This window comes from Epargyreus clarus, unplaced genomic scaffold, assembly GCF_041222505.1.
Source record: "Epargyreus clarus isolate Ecla_fem2 unplaced genomic scaffold, WU_Ecla_fem_2.2 ptg000019l, whole genome shotgun sequence".
Taxonomy (NCBI): domain Eukaryota; kingdom Metazoa; phylum Arthropoda; class Insecta; order Lepidoptera; family Hesperiidae; genus Epargyreus; species Epargyreus clarus.
In genome coordinates this window covers 5554543-5573314 of record NW_027332227.1, presented here as the reverse complement: position 1 = coordinate 5573314, position 18772 = coordinate 5554543, and the positions used below count along the sequence as shown (strand labels likewise).

Sequence of the window (18772 nt, the reverse complement as noted above, 5' to 3'; positions counted from 1 at the left end):
AACATTTTAACAATTAACAAATGAAGCAGCAAAAATGACACAGGCCGCCAATTTTTTCCATGCACTTAGGGTTGATTGGCAGAAAAAGCCATCAGAAAAATTACACAAACTTGCGTACAGCATCCTAAATAGTAAAGAAAATCGTAATTCACGATAAGTAAGCGTACAAAGCAATATATTAATATACCTTCTGTTAGTGTACATAATTTGGATGGTTGCGAATATCTGTCTTAAAAACTCATTAACGTAATCACTCTGTATAATTAGGCAAACATTCAAACTACTGGGTGGTGTAGGACGAGCCCAGTTGTTAAACATTAGATGGTACAATTACACTAATTTAAGCTACTTAAACGCCAAAAATATTGTAAGGGAAATGAAGGTAAAACGGACCCGGTAGGCGGAAAGATCCACGTTGATAATTTTGAGGTTGATAATTTACCCTTGACGACCCGCAGAGCGGTCGTCAGATATCTGAATGATGAATTTTGACTTCCGTTCTGGGTCTGGGTGTTTGTGTATTCGTCTTTGTGTGTATCCATGATACTGGGAATCCTAGTGTGGGGCTATGATACACTCATAGCTCAAAGCGCCTTTTTTAAATACCAGAGATATATCTCGATCTTTGAAACAATCCATATGTAAAACGATACCAAAAAATATTAATAAAATCCGTTAAAAACGAGAACGACTTAATAAATGACTATTATGCTCGTATGATTCATAATGAAACATTCCTCGCCTCGCTTTCCATCATTGAATTGAAAAGGGAATATAAAAATCATACGAATAAAACGCTTTAAAACACGAATAAACTGAAGCACCAATTACATACCCTCAGGTAAAAACCAGGCTTTGCAGAAACTATTTTTAAAATAAACTAATTCAGCTAAATCTATAATTTAACGATTACTTTCACTTGCAATAATGAAAATGTATTAAAACAATATTTTAATTCAGTAAAATAGTGGCTAATAGGAACTATTGCCATAACAATCTAACGTTTTGAGATGATACTAGCAGCATATCGAATCATTTAAGTCGTTGCGGTAGTCCTGAAAAACTTTATCATAGACTAGCTGTCCCGGCAAACTTTGTACCGCCTCAAAATCTATTTATCAAATATATTTCATATAAAATATAGCCTATGTTACTCGTGGATAATGTACCTTTCGAATGCTGAAAGAATTTTTAAAATCGGTCCAGTAGTTTTTGAGCCAATTCATTACAATCAAACAAACAAAGAAAATTTTCCTCTTTATAATATTAGTAAAGACATAATGGTACAGTGAAACATATAGAATCGCTATACAGAAACGGATTTCACGGGTGAGAAGTGTACACTTTATGGTTGGGTTAAAACGGAGTATAGAAAAATAATACAGAGTTAGAAATAATTTCAATGCATAATCTATTAAAGATATATTTAATTGCAGGTTAGATGATAATGATATCATATAGTCATATTCAAACATTACAGTAAACTAACGTTAGAGTCATTAAACAACAAATAAAGGAAGAAATTTTATTTATTTTCTTACAAAATTGGAGAATTGTGAAAACATAATGAGAACTTACTTACGTTCTTCGCTATTTATCCGTATACAAATTTATTTGGTTGACTAAACTAAAAATATATCAACAGATAAACACAAATAAGAACCTGAAACGAAAATATGTTTAAAACATAACTTCTTGCCGATAAAGAACAGTAACAGTCTTTTATAACAACATCATTATAATGTTTTTTCAAATCGTCTACGATATTATTTACAAATACATCCCTATTAATAAGAAATGTGTTTCTCTTTGGTGTGCTACCCAAAACTTGATCATCATCGTTTTCTACATTTGTAACAATATTCGGTAATCTTGTCGATTTACGTCTAGACATTTTAATTAAATCTGCGTCATATACTTCAATAGAGTTCTCATAATACGCCAGACTATCTTCATCATCATCTTGAGCTATTTCTTCTTGATCTTCATCTATGAAGATAGTAACAGGTTTTTTGTATTTACGCCGCCTCTTCGTTTTTGATATTTTTATTTCATCGATCGGATCAGGATGATAATATGGATTAACTGTATATGTGGATATTCCATATAAATAGGATGGATAAGTCACATAAATTGGATATACAGGATATGATAGGTACGTTAATTTTGAACTAGTTGTCCTTGTGCATTCATGTTTCATATTTGGATAATTTTGATGCGTACAAATTCGATTTCCCTTAACATCATTTTTACCTGTACAAAGTTGGCTGCAAGTAGAGTGGGGATTAGTCTTCATGCAACCACAAGTTTTCATCTCTGAATTTTCAGGCAAACTTCTTAATTCCAGTATTTTATCTTTTGATCGACTATTACATGTATTATTACAATTACGATGGTTGTCATTATGCTGGTTTGAAATTTTATTACTTAAATTTAGATGCTCCTTTTCACTTTCATCATTTAATATAAGTTCACTTTTATCAGCATTGCTAGATGATTTGAAATGCCAGTTTTGTATTGGCCATCTTTGTTTTACCTCTAATGTCGGGGTAGCGACATTATTTTTGGATGTTATTTGAATAGATGGGGTGTGACTTGAGTCTTTTTCATGAAAATGTTGCTTGATAGCAAGCATTTCCTCAGATAGCATTTTATCAAATATGTTGGATTTTAAATTCGAAGCGGTGGGCAAGCCGGTGCTGTTATTCGATTCTTTAGAATGTCGTTTTATTATTATCCCATTTTTAATTTTGTATTCTGTAAATTTCAGAGCTGTGTATAATTATTTGATATATTACATACGTTATATTGTATATTTAAATATTAAATTAGAATACATACCTATAAAATTTGCAGGAATTGCACTTAGTGGTTTATCTGTATTGTTGTGATCCAATATGTCGTATTTTGGTAACGACGAATATTCAGAAACACAAATTGTTAATAGAATAATGAAAAATACAAAATTCATAACCAAACCATGTAAAATAATCCATTTTAACCGATACCGAAAACCGATGATTGCAAATTCATCTAGGCCATGAACGTGACGTAGTTTTTGTAACTTTCATTAATTATTTGTATGTTTTCTATCTTATTTATTATGATAAAAGTGAAATTTGTTGTATTGCTAATTTGTATTGTGTCATGTTCATGTGTATCTAAATATTGTAAAATATGCCTCGATCATGTCTTATGTAAATATCCGGTAAGTCATAAAATAAATTACCGTAACATCGTCTCGTAGTCTAGACCTATAAAGAATGACCTAAATATCTAAAAACATACCATCTCATGTAATGGTTGAGAACAATACATCATCACTTATATATATTTAAATAAAATACATTATTTCATCAAATCAAATCAAATCAATCAATTTGATTTGATTTGATTTGATTCATTGACACACCTACCTACCTATCTACCTATGGATGCTGTATCTTTTACAAAATTAATTCTTTATGAAACTTTAAAGCTCTGTGAGAAATCTTATACTTACAAATAATAGATTTACCTAAGACGATCTTACTTTATTGGTTATCATGGTCAAACTTTGATTCTAAATACATAAGTCATAATAATAATGTACATCATGTAATTGATTTTTAGATACCAGGTCCTAGTGAGTCATGCAAGGAATATGACAGAAACACATTCCTCACGGACGAAGACATTAATGACCTTGTTAATCGAATCAACGAGCGGAGAAATTTTATCGCCATGGGACATTCGAAACGTCTTCCTAGAGCGGCTAACATGAAAAAAGTTGTAAGAAATGTTTCGTATGAGACGGTCGTTACTTTTATGGGCCATACAAGCAGAAACTGGCATAAAGATTCTGTTATCAACGAATATTTTATAGTACCTACACAGTAGTGCTTACACACCGTCGCCCACGTTGTTGTGGCGGTTGTTATACTTGTCGATTACAATTTTAATACCTCGCGCAATTCTCGGAAATTTCTTGTTTTAAAAAAAAGTTCTCAAGGATGTGTAAGGTCGACCAATTAGCTGATGACTATTAGAGTTGCCAAAGACATTTCTCAAATGATCTGAATATTGAAGATCAGCTTATTTTACCACAAATAATGGTTTAGTCGTATTAGTAATACTGTACACTTAATATACATAAACATTCGAGTCACTATTAACAAATAAATTTATCTGCGCTAAACTTATCCTCGTGTACCTAGTGTTCATATGGGTTTACTTTCCTCCCTATATTATTAAACGACCCAACCATGGGTAAATTTCGCTCAATCCGAATCATGGCTTCAAATTCACAAATATGTCTACACATGGGGAGCAAATTGTAGAGCCTCATGTTAACATATAATCATACCTATATTATGTGTGCCTTTCCATGCGAATTAAACACACTACGGATACACATAAATCAGTAATAGATATGACGTGGGTATCCGCACACAAACCACAAAGATGCTACCATCTAATTAAAATGTTCTTAAATAAGTTCTTTAAAAACTAATCGTACGATTGTGTTAGGTGAGTAAATCTTTGAATACAATAAAATACTGGATTGAATCACGAATCTCCCAGAAAGAACATTTAAACAGGTTATTAAAATTTGTGTCGAGAACGTATTTAAAAAATTTCATCGATAAAATTGTGCGGACTGAAGTAGCTTGAGCACTACAATCACCATTGGCTTAATTATCAAACTTTTTGAAAACCTGTGTAATACGGCGTCTTTCGCCGCTTCTCCATAACAAAACACCTTACATATTGACCATAGACAATAAAAATAAAAAAATAATTTCGTTAATAATCTGCTTCGAATAAAATATTTTGAATTTTATCTTTAGTACACAATAGTGAAAATGTTGGCTTTTAAATGCAATGGTAAAATGCAGTTAGCAATCAGTTTGAGTCTTATGTCGCTAATTAATGTAATATATTAGCCAAGTCATTAGCTTAATGGCCCATTTGCCAAATTGCTCTGATTGACTAAGTGGAAGACAAATTCTGTCTATGAAACTAGATTCACTGAGCATTCATGTTTATATTAACTTAGTAATACATTTTAAATTAATGCAGATCTTTTCAAACGTTTTCACAAATTACAATTTTAATTTTAAAGTGTTTTTAGAACTTAAGTAATCCTTGAGCACCTTTTTATTTCAATCTTAGGAATAAAACACAATTCTTCAAAAATCTAATTATGTAAACAGATCTTTCTCGCGTACTTTACGACAACTTTCTCATGTTTCAAATACATTATTAAGCTGCCCTTCATTTGACATTTTAATTGATGAAAATACACTAAAACAACCATAAAAGAATATCAGCAAAAGTGTATCTTTTGTATGTAAGTAAAACTATGACAAATATAAAAGTTAAAGTAAAAATATTAAAGTGGCGTGCTCGACGACTTATAAGCTTTTCAATCGTCGTTTTCACAATCCTGTTAACCCGTCTGGTCTAATTTTTACATAAGAGGTTTACTAATTTTTAATTTACAATAGTTTTAGAAATAGATATCGAACTTCAAAGAGATTATGACAAAATGATCAAAGGATAAAATACATCAAAATACCTTTTCATCCACAAAGTTAATATCTGTTGAATCTTCTAACGTAACTTTATTTTATTAGGGTTGGTCCGAAGAGCTAGCAACATTCGCTCAAAGGTGGGTCGATCAATGTGACCTTTCCGAGAAGGAGGACCAGTGTAGAGACTTGGGTAATATACTATGTAACGCTTGTTTTTTTTTGTATAATATTAAAATATAGAACGAGCAAGTCGAATGTCAGATGATGACTACTGCCGCCAATGGACATCTATAATCAACCCCTTATAAGATTATATTCCTACATAAGGATGGGCACAGATGCGTTGCTATCAATGAGGACTAACTTGGAAAGCTTCCTAGAGCTGGCAGTGGTAAAAGAAGTGATCAGGCGGCAATAGGTATGGGGATAGTGTCTCAGGAGTGGAACCTCAAATACCTTTAAATGATTAAATACTTATCCCAAATCATCAACGTCTCGCCCACATGCCTGTCTGCATCCTATCGTTTCATCCGCGAAGGGTCACGAGAGCGTGTGGAACACCCGTGCGGGGGACACACCCGCGACAGTAAAAGCACAGTATAAATCCTTATACTGTGGTAAAAGCATTCTTATCCGAACATGAATCCAAATTCAGACATGGAATATAAATACACATGGATATCACTCAATTAAGTCTACCTAGCCAGAAACCAATCTTAATATCCTTTATGTCAGACTGGCGCAGAAAACGCTACGAGTTTTCACATTTCCTTTTTATTGCTTCCAGAGCACAGAAAAGTTGGACAAAATATCGCAAGTATTATAAATCCGTCCTCGGGATTCAACGTTAAAAGCTTTGTAGAAATGTGGTTCATGCAGTCCTTGGAGTACACCGGCAGTGTCTCTTATTATCAGTAAGTACGTATATTTAATCTCATGATGTCGTTTAGACTACACTGAAGTATATTAAAAAATACAACCGAACATAGTACATCCTCTTTTTCCGACATCAGTTAAAAAGGTCATTGTGTTTTTTTATAATATAAATAGGAGTAGCGAATAATCATGCAGTCCACTTGTTGGTAACTGACTACTGCCGCCCACGTTGGTACATCTGTAATCGACCCCAGACACGGACGTTCTTGCCGCGGACGTGTAAGATGTGGAATGAGCTTCTTGAGGTATTCCCGGAGCGTTATGACATGGGGCTCTTAAAAAAAGGTACGAAAAGAGCTCTCATACAAAGCCGGCGATGCATTGGCGACTCCTCTGGTGTTGCAAATGTCCATGGGCGGCGTTGACTACTTTCCATCAGGTAGCACATCTGCCTAATCGTTAGGTTAAACTATATAAAAAAAAAACATAATTAGTCACCTACCAGCGGTTGGCTGCAGATGCGCAGCTACCCCTGAGGATTAAGCTGGAACGCCTCGCGAAATTATGTCACCCTTCAAACTAGACACAGCTGCGCTTAACACTGATGTAGGTGTGGCGCCACCATAGTCGAACAACAAAGGGTTCTATCAACACTTTTAATATTCATAAACATTTTCTTAACTAACGATTTGCACAGATTTCAGGATCACGACAGTAAATATTTCACCCAATTGATCTGGGCTGAAACCGAAAGCGTAGGATGTGGGCGAGCTAAGTTTGTAGTAAGTTTTTAACTTTCTTTTGACTTACTGCCCGATTGGGATTTTCTCATAGAATGAAGAGGAAATAGAAGAAATAGAAATGCGAATTATTAATAATTGACCATTGGTCTCGAACCTACCAATTTTTCGGTATTTCTACCGATATTGGCCCTATCCTACCGAAATACCGAAGTGCTTTGATTTTTCCACGACTTTAGAACGAATATACCGATTTTAGTGGGCAACTCTACCAATTTCGTATTATGATGTTCGAGAACACTGTAATTGACTATACTCATCGTGTGTTGTAGACATTACCTTGAAAGAGTTTTGCACTGTTGAATGTCATGGAAATATCTAGCATATTATTATAATCAGCTTCTAATCCGCGCGCATCCATAGAACGTGCTTGGTATTTGAACCGGGTGCCACCACGGGAAAACCGATTAATTCTATTTTCATTTCGTTTTTATTTCATTTTCATTTCGTTTTCATTTCATTTTCATTAAATTTTCATTTTATACGTACTTAATATTGAATTGTTTCAGGTAAATGACGCACTCATAGATAGAATCGTATGTAACTTCTCACCAAAAGGGAATGTTTATGGAAAACCGGTTTACGCGATAGGATTTCCAGGAACACAATGTGGGAACGAAATGGTACCGGATGGAAAATTTCCAGGGCTGTGTACCCAACGTCACTCAGTCAGTAAGTATACTTGAACAAAAAAGGTAATTTTGTGAAAATGAAAATACACGATATATTTCATTACTTACCCTAGCTGTAGTGATTATACCTATAAATTTCATAGGTATATAGTCTGCCTTGATACAATCCATATTTGGCAAAAGGAATTCAGATTTATATTTAATTATTGTTTATTGAAGCTTGTTTTTATTATCTTTTATTCATCTGCCTGAAGTTAAGTAGTATAGAATTTGTTGTTGATCCATTCCTGTCCCACTGCTGGGCAAAGGGTTTCTTCTGAAAGTGGCCACGCGTTAAACCATATAGTCCAGGTGAAGTAGTATTAACACATCATATAGTAGTATTCAATTAACGGTTGCCTTGCTTTACATATGAGGCGGCCATATTAGTCCTCAGAAGTTGCTCTACATTCAATGCTTTGTATTATATGTGTGGCCAATTTTATGTACAACTGATGTTATTGGGGTTCTACAAAAACAGTGTTAGCCTAGTGATTAAGAAACTCGGCCTCTCGATCGATGGGTCCAAGGTTCAAATCCCAGGCCTCTGATTTTTCAAAGCTATGTGCGTATTAAAAATTAATCATCACTTGCTAAACGGTGAAGGAAAACATCGTAAGGAGACCAGCATATCTGAGAGATTTATAAAAAACAATCTCAAAGGTATGTGAAGTCTACCAATACGCACTTGGTGGACTATGGCCTAATCCTTCTCATTATGAGAGGAGACCCGTGCCCACCAGTGGGACAGTAATGGGTTGTTGATGATCTACTTGGGGTTAATTACAAATGTCAATGGGCGGCAGTCGCCAATAGCTGCTCGACAGCAACCTTGTTTGCTACTTCTACAATATAAAAAATGGAACATTTTTACTAAAATCTAAAATTATTTGGTCTTAACAATAGTTTCTCTATTCATTTTTTGTAGTTTATTTGACGATATTTTGTTTTAAATAATCCTTCCATTGTAGACTTCGTATATAAAGTATTGGGTAGTTCATTGTTAATTCCTGGAACAATTACTTTAAAACAAACTTAAACTTTACAATAGTATTACTACAATATTTTATGTAAACGTTCAACTTCGTTTATTTTCCCATTTAGGAATATAAAAGCAATCAATATTTAGTTGTAAACAACTAAAGTGGTACTTTGTTTCTATTATGTTCATTATTTATTACTTTCTCTGTGTACAAAAACTTTTAAAATGAAGACATAAATGTCTTTGAACATTTGTTATGAATGATTATTGTATAATAATACAATATTTATATATAATTAGATATAATTTTGCATGAATATACAATAAACTTATTAATTTACTGTCTAAACTCATTTTATAAAGAAAACTATAAAATATATTTAGCGTTATAATTAAATCACGTAAAGTATAACTTAGCTTGGCATACCTACTAAAATAAATTGCGGATAAAATGTATTTTAAATAGGTTTCTACATTTATCACATTCGTTCTAATTAAGTTTAAATATTTATTACGATGTTTCCTTTCAGCAAAATTAACGACGCCGAATCTACCAGTAAGCAGCTTACTCAGGATTCTTAATTTGTCAAATGATTCGGTAAAACAAGAAATAGATCCACTTTATAACAATATAAAACAGATAAACCGCAATTTAAAGGAAATTGAGGGCCCTAGACATCAAATAATGAGACACGTTTTAAGAACCAAAGTAAAATGTGAGTATATGTAAAGGTATATATCGTTAGTTACATTGTTTTCAGTAGGTTTCTACAATATCTAATTTATAATTTTAGCCAGAAGAACCGATAGTCCGTACCGACAACTAAACTTTTGGGAAAGTCCCATAAATGTATCCAAAAATCATATAGATGGCCACGAAAGAGGACATTCAAGAATGTACCACAACCACGTTTTTAAATTTAATGATCAACCCACAAAAAGTGGTCTAATGGAAGATCACAAAAAATACCCGTTAGAGATTAGTGCTATAAATTCCCAAGATAATTACAGAAAGAGTTATTTCAATAAACAATGTACTCGCAGTACTGATGGCCAGGAAAGTGATTGCGATCACAGTTCAACAATTGCTTACCACCTAAATGATTATAAATGCACACGCGGGATAACCAGTTGTAAAATGGTAACTCAAGGAATTAGGACAATACCATTATTATTCAATAACCACGTAGTCCCGCAAGAACTATGTCCATGCAGTACACATAGAACAACATATCCAACAACGATTCCTAAAAACCAGCATAACTTAAACTGTGAATGCGAAAATGTCGAGGGTGTAACAATACACTGTCCTAATTTAATTAGAACCAAAGGAGACAGGGAGGGAAATCAGAGGAACCCACCAGATATTTACGATAATTTATACCCTAACCCTAATGAGAATAATAACTGGTCTCGTAAGAAAGGTCACGAAAGTAAACCTTACAGTAAAAGAAGTGTAGGTCACAGTAATAGGCAGGTAAAAAGTATATCATATTTCTTAAACCATTTACATGATGTTGTTGCTTTACAATAATATTCTAATTTCAGGATAGTAAAAAAACGAGAATTTAGAGATTTATCGACTTTCAAACCTTTTTGGCAAATAGATAGCTTTATTAATGACAGAGAGTCCCAATTAAAAGCTTTAAGATACACAACTTTACCAAGTAACAGACGACCGAAAGCTAAAAAAGCTCGATTCAAAACTTTTGGAACTGAATCAATAACTATTGAATCAAAAAAATCTAAAATTAATCATGGTACAGAAAAATATTTATCCTTTGATGAATTATTGCTTCTTCGGAAGCCAAATCTAAATGCAAGACGTGTTAATTCACCAAACTCAACTGAAGTAACAAAAACGACGACAGGCACAACAAAATCAACAGCAACGACAACATCAAAAGCGACGACAAAAACGACTGAAACGATGAAAACAAATATCGAACGAACATCTGACAAAGTCGAAGAAGCATCAGAGGAATATACTACAAATACTCCATTTATAAGAATGAAGCATTGCACACGAAGGCTAACTTGCACGTGGACGGCTGCCTCTGCAACAGATAATGAGGGGAGTATTATACCTGGTGCAGGTGGTGGACATCACGGGTCACGAACACCACCTGGGTACGTTGAAGGCTGTACTCGCACTTCTACGTGCACACGTGACTACATGGACAGGAATATATTCCCAACATTAACAACCGAGACAGCTGTCGCTGAGACCGAAGATGAGGATGAATCTGATTATTGTGAACGTCGCTCCTTAAATGTTCAAAAACGAAATTCTCATAGAAACAAAAGATTTATGTTATTAAATCATAGAACTTTAAACAAAGACACAATTAAAAAAAGAAACGGTGTAGACACTTCTCGGTGTAAAAGTAGTACAAACAAAAGAAAAGACAGTGATATTTCCTATGGCGACCTATATTATCTAGTGCTCAATAAAATTATAGAAAAATGGAAAAATAACAGAACCAGTTTTACCCATAACCAATGTCGCTGCAGCAAGGCAACTAAAAGTCAAAATTTATGCACATTTTTGTTATTTTTTCTTATAGATTTACTTAATTTTGAATAAAAAAGTTTTTGATATGAAATATAAATAAAATAAATATTTAAATTATATTTATTACAATATTTAATTTTACATAATAACAATATATTCCATAATTACAATAAATAATGTAATTGTACTCAATACTTGTTTTACAGACTTATTTTTAGAACAATGAAATTGATCATTTAATTTTAATAGTTTCAAATCTGATGCTAACTTTTTCAATAAATTATTGTAACTAAAAAATCTATCTAGTGATTTCCGCCTTTCACGTATATTACCGCTTTCAGAATTTACCACAAATGTATCATTACTATTCCGTCTTCTACTTCTTATCTTTGGGAAGGTATACTGAATCTCTTTTTCATTATCTTTCTTAGCTATATGGCTGCTATACTCTAAAACATAATTAATCGAAGTAACTTCCACGAGAGAATAAATTGATAACCAAAGTCATAACACCACAATTATCTGCTTAATTCTTTAACGTGGTCATTACCATTATTTTGTGTTTGTGATATAGCCTCAGTTACAAAATCAGATTCCAGAATTTCCTCTAGGAAATCTTTTGTTCCCTTATTTCTTCTTAAGTCTTCAATTTCAAATGCGACATCTGATACAGAGATTTCTGACGTATCATAATAATCCTCAGTTACATCACTGCTTGATTCATCATTATTATCTTCAGGAAAAAAATAATGACCTGTGAAGTCCGTATTAGATCCAATTTCTCCAAGTTCTGCTTGTATTTTAATAGGTTTCACATTGAAATTTGATTGAGTATTTGATTCGGTAACATCAGACGTTGATATTTTATCTGGAAATAGTTAAATATAAATAAACGTATACTACATGTTAAACTAACATTACCCATTCAGCTCACCATTATTTCGAAAAATCACTGCTTCTACTAAATCCACAAGCAACGTAGAATTTATGTATTCATTGTTTGTGGTTTTGGTTGCAGTCATTGTTTCTTTATTTTTATAAATACGGCTCATTATTGCTGCTACGCTTGAATCGGTAAATGGTTCTTCTGTCGTTTCATTTTGCGATGATTTACCTGTTAGCAGTAAATCTCGCAAAGTTTGATCAGTACTTAGCTTTTTCTTTAATATTTCGAAGAGATCATCTACCACTAAAATCTCTTTGCAAATTGTAGTTTTGTTAGAACTATACGTACTGATCGTTGTAGTTGTTTGTTCAAGTAAGTCAGAGAATAAATCATAAGAAATGTTTTCATCATAATCTACATTTTGTTCGGAGACAGGAGTCACTCCAGTAAAATTTTTAACGTCTTTTTCCAGTTTTGTAATATATGGTTCGGTTATACTGAAAAATGTAGGCCTATGAGGTAGATTGGAATTCATTGGACCTAGTTGTTTAATGCTGCGGTTCCTTTGATTTATTTCGACTCTACTCATTTTATTTTGAGCTAAAACAATAAGATTTTATGTAATATTTCCCACCAAACATACCTAAAACTTCACTGTTGCGTAAGATGTAATTAGATAGGCACATACACACAGACATTTGTCAAAATTTCATATATCTAAATTTTATAGGTATTAATCGGACATTGCACTGGATTGTAAGTGTCTATTGTAGCCTGTTATCTGTATATCTAATGTTATGTATCAGATAAACTCCAAATAGACACAAGTGACAAGACTGAAACATAATCACTACTAATTAAGTCCCTTATTACAAGCTTCATACCAGGACACAGAATCGTACATGCCATAAAATGGTACCGAATTCTAAAAGAACTATTGTATTCACTATGTAACATAATTACTCTTACCACATAAAGCTTTATACACAGGGTCGCATGTACCATTAGAAGGACACCGTGAACAAGGCAACCCATAAGTATATACGGGTCGCCCAACTTGATTGCCAGCTGGCGCGAAATTACACACCAGTCTATAAACTGTTCTGCTTTTATTGTTTTTATCCTCGTTTATATCCTGTTCCTGTAATTAGACACCTTATATAGTAATGAATAATAAATTTAAAAAATGTTTACTTTTAATTTAAATGGCAATTTCATACTCGTTTGCCGCTAAAAATGTGGTGTTCATTGGAGCAAACACCATACTAAATTCTAATTTATCAAAAATAGAAAAAAAATACTGACATATTATGCTTTAAAATAGCCCTGTTTGTCATTTATATACGAGTATTAAGATATTATACTCGTAGTTCTTCTTGTATTCAAATGCAGTTTAAAGTGATTCAGTGAGTCGTGTAAGCTATTAGTACTTTATCGTAAAATGATATCTTACTGTAAATTTCACCGCGCCGCATCCCACTTCACTAGTTTCAGCCCACATTAGCTGCGTGAAGTAGTCATAGTGGTTCGACCCAGTTACCGAAGACCTATATAAACCGTTAAAATGAAAGTACCCTTTGTAATTTGACTCTGGAGGCATCACCACATCTACTTCTACCTTATAATAACAGCGCCAAGCACTGCAATGTTGTAGTTTGAAAAGTGAGGTAAAAGAAGAGATATTTAGTTTTATAAGATGTTCCTACTGAGCCTTCCGGGTAGCAACTGTGGCCGAATTTAGGTAGGATTTACCTCTTTGTCTTGGATGCATTTTATTATAAGTGTCCATGGGCGGCGGTCGCCACTTACCGTCAGGTAGACGCATGCCCGTGTGCTTCATCTATAGTGTAAACGTTTGCATATTTGGCTGCACAATGCAACATTCGAGTTTTATCAAAATGGTGAATGACGGTGGTCACAATAATTTCTCAACTAAACAACATTAGTGTACGATGACATGTGCTTGAATGATTTCAACTTAAAATAAAGTGGATGGTATAATATGTTAGAAATGTGTATTTTCATTGAGAAATACCCTTTTATTAATTTCTAACAAGCTCTTCAGTAAAATCTAGACTTAGATTAATTTAATTTAAATGTTTTAGGTTTAATATAAATTTCACTTTGATCTAGATCAATTTAGACAAGCACTAAATTAGATTCATAAACTAAATTGTAATACCTAAATAGTTATGAGATATTTAAAGCAGAGTCATGGATACCTAAACTATTAAGTGTTGCTGATTACTACACTACAATGCTAATATTAGTTAAATGGTGTGCATAGTTCACTAATAAATCTATTAATTTATTAGGTATGCGATTACAACTATTAGTTAGTGGCTATTCACACGTACAGCACCCACATCACAAGGCAGCGTCGTAGAATAAGCAGCGTATGGTAAGCGCTTACGTGTGTCGTGAATGAAATTTATAACCCGATGCCATAAAACAATTGACATACAATCAGTTTAAAAACAAATTGACATTATGGCTTGTGTTTAAATGTTTTTATTGTGTTAAAGATTATTTAGATTTAAGGAGAATTGACATACAAACTTCATTTAATGACTATATAATGTAACTTATGCTTCTTGACATCAATAACTGTATAATATTCAAATTACGTATATTGCAATCAATTATTTTAAATATTGACAATTGTAAATTGTTTTTAATTACGATGTATACAAAATTTGCACGCCGACCCGGCAGAATGAGAGAAATTTGTAGCTATAAGACCTTTGTTAACCTTATTCTAAGCAAATAAAAAATTACGAATGAATTATGAATGGTATCGCTGTAGCTTCTTGTGGCTGAGTTTAGGCAACTACAATAAGTGGCCAAGTGCGTGTCGCATTTGCTCACGGATTGTTCCAAACCACTAATTTTTATTTTAAGTAGTGTTATCCTAACAATTATGGAAGTACATGGCATTGTGAAAATTTAAAGGGTCGCATCCTTTACACTTTACTTTACTTTATTAGGTATGGTGAAGTCGGCTTTTTATGTGTCGCTAGTGATAACGTAGGTACTTAAAATGTGGTCCGTGTAAATTAAACCTTACGTTTTTTACATGCATCGCCCGTCCACCGAAGGGTTCGAAGTTCAAATCCTAGGCACAGCACCTCTGAATTTTCAAAATTATGTGCATAATAGAAATTAATTATTATCACATGATTGTATGGTGAAGTAGTGAGAAAACCTGCATACCAAAGAGATCTTTAAAAAATACAAAAGAAGTTCTGAAAAGGTACGTAAAGTCTACCAATTCGCATTCGGCCAGCGCGGCGGACTATGGCCTAAACCTTCTCATTCTGAGAAGACCTGTGCACAGCAGTGTGACATAAGTGACGTAGTTATGGTACAGTGTGGTTGCGATGCGTCTAAAAAAGAACTTACCGTTGATACCGTGATATAAGAGAAGAGTTCAAATCCAAGAGTTCTATGTACCACAAGTCCACTAACGTCACTGGTGTCAAACCTGGTGAATCTCCATAAATTGTTGCTATATTTTGGCCCACGGAAGAATTACCTGTAACATTTCAGCCTTCCTTGGTTTTTTATAAGAAAATAATTTGCATTTCATGGGTATGCTATGCCTGTATTCACCTAGTTGCAAAATAGATAATAGGAATTTGGCTGTTACAGATGCTCCAAAAACAAGTTTATAATTGATTTATTAATGGTGTATCACTAATTATTAAAGCTAAAAATAGAAATCTCTGCATGATTCGACTTAGTGTAACGAATAGTGTAACGATCTATACAGTATTCTATCTTTATACAAACCCGAGTCATACCTATGCGCCTCGATGTCGGTATACACTCGGTATGCGAACAGTCGTGAATGTGCCGCAGTGGTGTACGGTCGGAGTGGCGGTTTTATTTGGTAGTATTTTTTTTAATTAAACAATTATATAGCTTATGTACTAGTACACTAGTAGGTACTATCATGATTTGTTTTTTTTTTTAAAAGATTGGCATTACTATTTTTCTCCGAGCAAAATACCTGGATTCATAAATAAATAAATGGTAAGGACAAAGGAAAATGACATTCGAATAGCAAAAAGCCATTCTCGTTTAACATGAACAAATTATAATGACACTTTTCATACCTACTAATTTGCAACTTATTTATTATAACTTATTAATTTACTTATTATTTTCCACTAAAACAAAATGTCATTTAACCTCTCGCCTAATAAGGAGCGGCTGTGTAAAGACTAAAATATAATATTTATAACAAAACACTAGAAGTCAGACGTTATTAAAATACTGTAGAAGCGCAGTCCTAACGCGAACTCTCGCCCAGCGGCCCTGTAGGTATATAATTCAAGGACAGGGCCGAGTTACAATACTGTATAGATCCTTATACAGTGACTTCGGAGACACCACCGTGCCACCTGTTTCGTCCTTATATTTTGGCACTGTTTTATTCAGGTTCGAAGAGAAAGGGCAAAACACTAGTACGAGGCGTTCCAACCTTATCTTCAAAATAGCAAACCAACTGTAATTTATCTGATGTAGTACTCTAGTCCTATTTAAGTTTATTGATGTCCACGGGTGGCAGTTTCTACTCATCACACCATTGTATGACCTGCATCCTCATTAGTTACTTCTATAGTATAAAGCTTGGTATGAAAGAAGATTTCAATATATGTAACCGATTACCCAATTCTCTGCATATATCTTGGACGTCTGGTATACTGTATTCAACACACTGATCCGCCCATGTTTGGGCAGAAACAGCTAACTCCTCATTCCAGTGCTAAAATGAATTGAAGCTAAAGAATTTAAGCTGTGTTCATAGATTAGTAAAGATACTTGAAATTGAATGAAGCCACAAATGGCTTATTAATAAGTTATTTTTTTTAATTCTTGAGAAATAAAAACATTTTTAGAGAATATTTACGAATAAATAACGAATACTGCGTAATTTACATAATTATTTCAAATATTTTAGGGACATTTTAGCACGGAGACGTGGCAAAACTTTTTTACGCAATTATTTCAATTCTCAAAACTGGGTACATTTTCTTGTTAGGAGTGAGTAATCTTTACTAATCTATGGCTGTGTTATATATTATACGACACTCACATACGTAGTAAATGTTTACACGCCATAAAATAAACAAAGAGTTCACGGCAATAAAATGATTTACATGTATGTTTTAATACTTTACCAACTTCATCATATTTTCCGCAGGCCGTAGGGATCTTATCTCCCCGGCGGCCACTTTGTTCCGTCGCAGGTTTATTTTCTCCAGAACAAGTTGTTTGTCGCTCTCAGATTTAATAGTCCTTTCATAGTTAATGCAGTGTCTGGCAGATCCCTCCAACTTTAAAAATTGAATTACTTAAAGGGGTGAAACTTAGCGCTAGCTAGAAACTTGAATAATATTTGTTTATATTGTTTATATTTATGAAATTAATATTGAAGTTAGAGTCACTGCGGGTGATTTTTAAATGGATGGTAACAATTAGGTCTTACTTAAACTCTGAGTAGCATAAATTATAAAATGAATATTTTTCATTTTACAAAGTATTTGAAAACTGTCCAGATAAGACTATTATTGAAGGGATTTTCAGACTTAGCGACAATCCTAAAAGCATTTAAGGTCCTGACGTAACATTAGAACTATTTACTAAATTCTTCAATTAAAAAAAATATATATACGGTCGAATTGAGAAATCTCCTCATTTTTGAAGTCGATTAAAAATCAGGAATAATGTTTTCAAATTCCTCTAAATTGTAGGCAGGAGAGGTCCAATGTTCGAATTTCAGACACGCACTTCGGATTTTTATCGAAGTTATGTTCGTATTATTTACAAATAAATTTTACTTTAATGTAAACTAGATTTGACAGTAACCACGCAATAGCCATTCATAATGCGTATGATGCCTTTTCGTTTCAAAATCCTGTAATATATGTATTTACGCGATCGTAAAGGGCTAAAGGGAATTAAGGTTAGACACTAACATGAGAAAAATGTACGAGTCGTTTACATTTGTCTTAGGAATTTAGGTTTTATTATTATAAAGTGTGAAAGCAACCAACGCCTTCACATTTATTTATTTAGAAACATGGATAATATCAACCTATTGCACAGAAACATAGATTGTACGTAAGTAGAACTTTTTGTTAGATTAAAATGGCAATCGAGCTTGCAGCCCACACTATGCCCTAAATAATTCTACCTCCATAAAATTGTGAATTAAAACAGTAAATTGTCTGATAAATAATTAAGTACGTTCTTTAAAGTCCATATATTTATTTTAAAAATAAAGCAGTAGAATACTTTACTTGGGAATGTATGGCATCAATTTACGTACTTACCTGAAATTTACAATTAACGTGTTCGCTACTCTTATTACAAAGAGAAGAACCACAATTATTATCAGTTTCACCATAAATAGTTGCCATATTTACTAATAGTAGGTAAAGATACATGGCGATTTTAAACAATTTAGTGATTTATAATGAAGTGTAAAAAATCTTTATAAAATAGATACACAAATAAT

The 18772-nt window shown here is 33.2% G+C and overlaps 3 protein-coding genes across 5 annotated transcripts; 1 reads left to right on the top strand and 2 right to left on the bottom strand.

Moving 5' to 3' along the window:
* Nucleotides 1-1511: 1511 nt before the first annotated feature.
* LOC140750290 (uncharacterized) lies at nt 1512-3033 on the bottom strand. The gene is made up of 2 exons (XM_073083734.1): nt 3009-3033; nt 1512-2772 (listed from the first exon to the last, which is right to left on the bottom strand). Exons 1-2 carry the CDS (start codon nt 3031-3033, stop codon nt 1628-1630), a joined length of 1170 nt encoding a protein of 389 aa, XP_072939835.1. The 3' UTR covers nt 1512-1627.
* On the top strand, nt 2813-11554 carry LOC140750352 (uncharacterized). Of its 3 annotated transcripts, none has more exons than XM_073083825.1 (9): nt 2813-3208; nt 3613-3771; nt 5619-5706; nt 6304-6430; nt 7090-7174; nt 7702-7864; nt 9376-9561; nt 9640-10318; nt 10394-11554. In XM_073083825.1, exons 1-9 carry the CDS (start codon nt 3083-3085, stop codon nt 11430-11432), a joined length of 2652 nt encoding a protein of 883 aa, XP_072939926.1. In that variant the 5' UTR covers nt 2813-3082; the 3' UTR covers nt 11433-11554. The 3 variants fall into 3 exon arrangements, with proteins under 3 accessions (XP_072939926.1, XP_072939929.1, XP_072939927.1); XM_073083828.1 differs by having other exon boundaries at nt 9640-10322; nt 10394-10551; XM_073083826.1 differs by lacking the exon at nt 5619-5706.
* Nucleotides 11463-18765, bottom strand: LOC140750289 (uncharacterized). The gene is made up of 9 exons (XM_073083733.1): nt 18588-18765; nt 17433-17588; nt 16921-17017; nt 15649-15781; nt 13700-13793; nt 13210-13387; nt 12295-12846; nt 11911-12228; nt 11463-11809 (listed from the first exon to the last, which is right to left on the bottom strand). The coding sequence occupies exons 1-9, from the start codon at nt 18699-18701 to the stop codon at nt 11499-11501; spliced, it is 1953 nt and encodes a 650-aa protein (XP_072939834.1). The 5' UTR covers nt 18702-18765; the 3' UTR covers nt 11463-11498.
* Nucleotides 18766-18772: the final 7 nt, after the last annotated feature.

What these genes read in the sequence shown, in the direction of transcription:
- LOC140750289 (XM_073083733.1), bottom strand. Translation starts at nt 18,701, where the DNA reads ATGTATCTTTACCTACTATTAGTAAATATGGCAACTATTTATGGTGAA. An exon ending in TAAAGCTTTATGTGGTAAGA is followed by an intron (nt 12,847 to 13,209) that starts GTAATTATGTTA and finishes TTATTGTTTTAG; the next exon opens with CTCAAAATAAAATGAGTAGA. An exon ending in AGTGATTTTTCGAAATAATG is followed by an intron (nt 12,229 to 12,294) that starts GTGAGCTGAATG and finishes AACTATTTCCAG; the next exon opens with ATAAAATATCAACGTCTGAT.
- LOC140750352 (XM_073083825.1), top strand. Translation starts at nt 3,083, where the DNA reads ATGTTTTCTATCTTATTTATTATGATAAAAGTGAAATTTGTTGTATTG. An exon ending in GGCAGTGTCTCTTATTATCA is followed by an intron (nt 6,431 to 7,089) that starts GTAAGTACGTAT and finishes CGATTTGCACAG; the next exon opens with ATTTCAGGATCACGACAGTA. An exon ending in TTTAAGAACCAAAGTAAAAT is followed by an intron (nt 9,562 to 9,639) that starts GTGAGTATATGT and finishes TTATAATTTTAG; the next exon opens with CCAGAAGAACCGATAGTCCG.
- LOC140750290 (XM_073083734.1), bottom strand. Translation starts at nt 3,033, where the DNA reads ATGAATTTGCAATCATCGGTTTTCG. An exon ending in TTTGCAATCATCGGTTTTCG is followed by an intron (nt 2,773 to 3,008) that starts GTATCGGTTAAA and finishes AATTATACACAG; the next exon opens with CTCTGAAATTTACAGAATAC.